Source organism: Salvelinus fontinalis, chromosome 22, assembly GCF_029448725.1.
Source record: "Salvelinus fontinalis isolate EN_2023a chromosome 22, ASM2944872v1, whole genome shotgun sequence".
Classification (NCBI taxonomy): Eukaryota; Metazoa; Chordata; class Actinopteri; order Salmoniformes; family Salmonidae; genus Salvelinus; species Salvelinus fontinalis.
Window position 1 is genome coordinate 27,225,247 of NC_074686.1, and position 4,085 is coordinate 27,229,331.

At 42.6% G+C, this 4,085-nt stretch overlaps 1 protein-coding gene across 2 annotated transcripts; it reads left to right on the plus strand.

Annotated features, from left to right (window-relative positions):
• Positions 1 to 293: 293 nt before the first annotated feature.
• On the plus strand, positions 294 to 4,085 carry LOC129820113 (chromobox protein homolog 3-like). 2 transcript variants are annotated; one of them, XM_055877002.1, is made up of 5 exons: positions 294 to 408; positions 2,319 to 2,497; positions 2,741 to 2,909; positions 3,084 to 3,178; positions 3,458 to 4,085. In XM_055877002.1, the coding sequence occupies exons 2-5, from the start codon at positions 2,319 to 2,321 to the stop codon at positions 3,582 to 3,584; spliced, it is 570 nt and encodes a 189-aa protein (XP_055732977.1). In that variant the 5' UTR covers positions 294 to 408; the 3' UTR covers positions 3,585 to 4,085. The 2 variants fall into 2 exon arrangements, with proteins under 2 accessions (XP_055732977.1, XP_055732978.1); XM_055877003.1 differs by having other exon boundaries at positions 295 to 408; positions 2,349 to 2,497.

Here is a 4,085-nt window from a genome sequence, read left to right on the forward strand (position 1 = left end):
TATCACTAGCAGCACCATATTACCACAACGTAAAATTCGGAGTATGTGCAAATGTAGCCTACTTGGCGAATAAAGTTTATTCTGAATTCTGATCATTTCACCACTTCGTATATATTCTTCAAAGGGGGGTAGCTAAGCCTATGCCATTAATTCTCATTACTGGAAATCTTACAGAATGTGTATTTAAAGTTCCTTGTTTGGGACTGGATTCAACGATTTCTTTGGAAACATCCAGAGTACGAAGTTAAGTTAATAGTTACCCTAGCGGCACCCGTAGAAAAAGGCAGAGGTTTTTTTTGGCGCTCGCGCAGCAGCAACATTCTGCACCACACGCGGGTGAGAAGAGAACGAAGTTGCTTGCTCCTTTTCCGTCGTTCATTCTACATCAGCTTTTTATTGATTTGCAAGGTGAGTCCCTCAAGATCCAACTTCGAATTATTATGCAAGGTGTTGTGTAGACTGATAATTGATGTTATGCATATTTGTGTCTAGCCACGGTAGCCAATTTAGGTACTAACGTTACAGCTTTGCTAGCTAATGTTACCAAAGCTACGCTGACAAAGGGATTTCTTTGCGCTAGCTAGTTAACTTGCTAGCACGCTTAACTATAACTTCGCTTGATAGTCAGCTAGTTGCCCTTTTATCAAAGGAATATCTGATTCTCACTGCCTAATCAAATAACAAGTGCTAATGGGATACTCAATTTGCAGCTTTTGGGCCTTGCAATCACAATTTGACCGGCCATTGTGCCAACCTTAATGTCTGGTAGCTAGCTAAGCCTTGGAAGTTTGCTAACTAAGATGGCAAATTCTACTTCGCTAGCAAACTAACACACAATGTATAGTTAACTAACGTTAACACACAGTTTAGTTGTGTTTAATTGAGTAGTTAGCTTTGAGGAACTACTTCGCTTGTATGTTCAATCAATGTAAGCATTAGACTAGCCCCTAGGCCTGGAAAATAGGTTCTAGATGTGGGGGAGAAACGAAGGGGCCTAACTAAATCTAACTAAAACGTTAGCTGTTTAGTTACATCTACAGAATCTAACGTTGGCTAGAAGCCAACATAGCTAACAGTAACGTTACAGAAAATAGAATTACAACCTATGCGCCCGTTTTATTTAGCTAAAAGTTATTTTGTTAGCATTGTCTGTGTGAGACAGACAATGCTAACATTAATTTTGTTAGCATTGTCCGCACGAGCTCCATGCAGCCTATAGTGGGCGCTGGATCTGCACTATATGGTGGTTGAAATTATTTTATTAAGACGGTACACATTTTCACGTAATTTTTTCCGGCGGCACGCCTTTCGATGGTTAAGGAGGGAAATAATGCCTTGCAGCTTGAATTGATGGATCTTTATGCACGAGCCGGTTCACCGGGGATGCGAGTGTATTACCGGGAATGCACATCAATCCTAGACTATAGAGGGCGCTAGATCTGCACTATCGGCTGCCTAGTCTATTTCCATAAGCGATTCCCCTCACTTTTAGCATGTGAGCATGATCTGTTGCTTGGCAACAAACAGCTATCATGAAAGAAACATGTTCATCATAGCTAGCTAGCTAGTTAAGGTTTATTACAGAAAACGGTGGTAACACTATACACATCATACCACCTGATATGGAAAATAAAACCACCTTGGGGTGTATACCTTTTGGCTTCTACCTAAAAGGCTTAGCTTACATTATCAGACGGACCCAAAGTTTCCTAGACATCGTTTGGTAACCAATAAAACAAGCACCTTCCCACTGAAGAGTTGTTTGCAGCCTGGAGCAAAACAATATACCATCCTTGCGTTTTCGCTCACGCTGGTAAGCAGAAAGCTAACTAGATTTTTGGCGGACTAGATGCGTGGTCGATGTAGTGCCATGAGAAATTTTGCTACTAATGTTGTAGTTCTATTTCGATAGGTGTTACTACAGACCTGGGTTCGATCCCGGGCTGTATCACAACCAACTGTGATTGGGAGTCCCATAGGGCGGCGCACAATTGGCCCACCGTTGTTACAGAAAATAAAATTGCAACCCATGTGCCCGTTTTATTTAGCTAAAAAGGTTATTGTGTTAGCGTTATCTGTGAGGGTAGGCATGATGAAGTGCAAAACGAACGAGCTCCATGCAGCCTATAGTGGGCGCTGCATCTGCACTATATGGTGGTTGAAATTATTTTAAGACGGTACACATTTGACACCCTATAAGGGAATGGCACGTTGGGTGTCAAAGTATCACTTGAAAAATAATCTGATAATAATATTGTATTGCTAGTCTGTGTAAGCATTGTCATGTTATTAAAACCCAAATTCGTCTCTTTAAAAAGATGAAAACCTCCTCCCCTCTTGTTTCGCAGCCAAACATGGGTAAAAAGCAGAATGGCAAAGGGAAGAAGGAGGTGCTGGAGGCAGAGCCGCCAGAGGAGTATGTTGTGGAGAAGGTGATGGACCAGCGCATTGTCAACGGGAAGGTGGAATTCTTCCTCAAGTGGAAGGGATTTACAGAGTGAGTGCACAGTTCCGGGGGCCTCTGCCTGTGTGGCATTCTTATCCTGGAGAACCTAGCTAGTTGAAATCTGCATTTGAATTGAATTTCAAAGACTGACATTTTAGTTACAGATATACCTCTTGTGAAATGTCTTAACTTGCTGCATTTCTAGAGCATGTTTTACTCTTAACAGTATGCTGATAGTCTTTTGAAATACGCAGGAGAAGAAATAGTCACTGACTACTGTATCTTTCCTTTCAGAGCGGATAACACTTGGGAGCCAGAGGATAACCTGGATTGTCCAGAGCTGATCTCAGCTTTCTTGGAAGCACAGAAGACCGTGGTGGAGAATCCTGACTCCAACAAGAGGAAGTCTTCAACAGATGAGCCAGAGACTGAGGGAAACAAAGCCAAGAAGAAGAAGGATGTGGTGAGTGTCCAAATACACCTAGATTTTTGTTTCAAATCAACGTTGTAGGATTTTGTTTTTCTAGTCCTTTTTTGTGTATAGGCTGGTATGCAAGTGCAATAGTTATTTTTTCAGTTTGTTGTGGTTTCCAGACTGGTTGCATGGGAGCTTTGTTGACTGTACCGTGTGTTTCAGAGTGACAAGCCGCGGGGCTTTGCCAGGAGCCTGGATCCAGAGAGGATAATCGGTGCTACAGACAGCAGTGGAGAACTTATGTTCTTGATGAAGTGGTGAGTCTCAAATTGCGAAATGAACTCTTCACCTGTGCTGTTGCTCTCATATCACCCCTTTTCAGGGTTGCAAGAGCCATTCCTCATAATTTATCTTCCCTGGTATAACGTTCACCTCCTAAGATTACTGTACGTGTGCCTTCGTTACTGCCACATTTTAGTTTTCTAGATGTGCACCTGAACTTTATTATCCTGAACAGTGCTACTTGCTAAATAGGTGAGTCTTATTTTGCTCAATAGCCACTAATAAACACCAACCATTGTCCCTCCGCTCTACAGGAAAGACTCAGATGAGGCGGACCTGGTCCCGGCCCGCGAGGCCAACACCCGCTGCCCTCAGGTGGTCATCTCCTTCTACGAGGAGAGGCTGACCTGGCACTCCTGTCCCGAGGACGAGGCCCAATAGCACCCCTTCCTCAGCCAACTGACATCCCTTGTGGCCTCCCCCCCTGACCTTCGACCATGTCCCTGTTCCTGCCTCTCAGGACTGTTCATGTCTCCACTTTTTTGTTGTCATTTCCAGCATGTTTAGCCATAGTATTAGTGCAGAGCAGTCAGGTGAAAGTCTGTGCTTTTGTACACATTTTTAGTGATAGGATGATATTTACTGGGAATAAGACCAGTGAGGAGAAATGGATGGGTGATTTGTCGCTTTTTAATGAACCTATTCCTCATCCAGTACTGGTAGGGACTGGTTCCTCAACTGATATGTAGTTACTGTTGGAATGTACACCATGTATAATCCATGTAGTTTGGCATCTTCTCCCTCACATTCAGCTAGTTTATTTTTTTCATCTCCCCACGTTGCATACTTGAATCCTTTGAACAGTATGTCTTTTGCTGTATATTCACTTTGTAAATATTTTTTCAAAAAGCTGTTCAATAAAGGTTTATATGCTTCATTTTA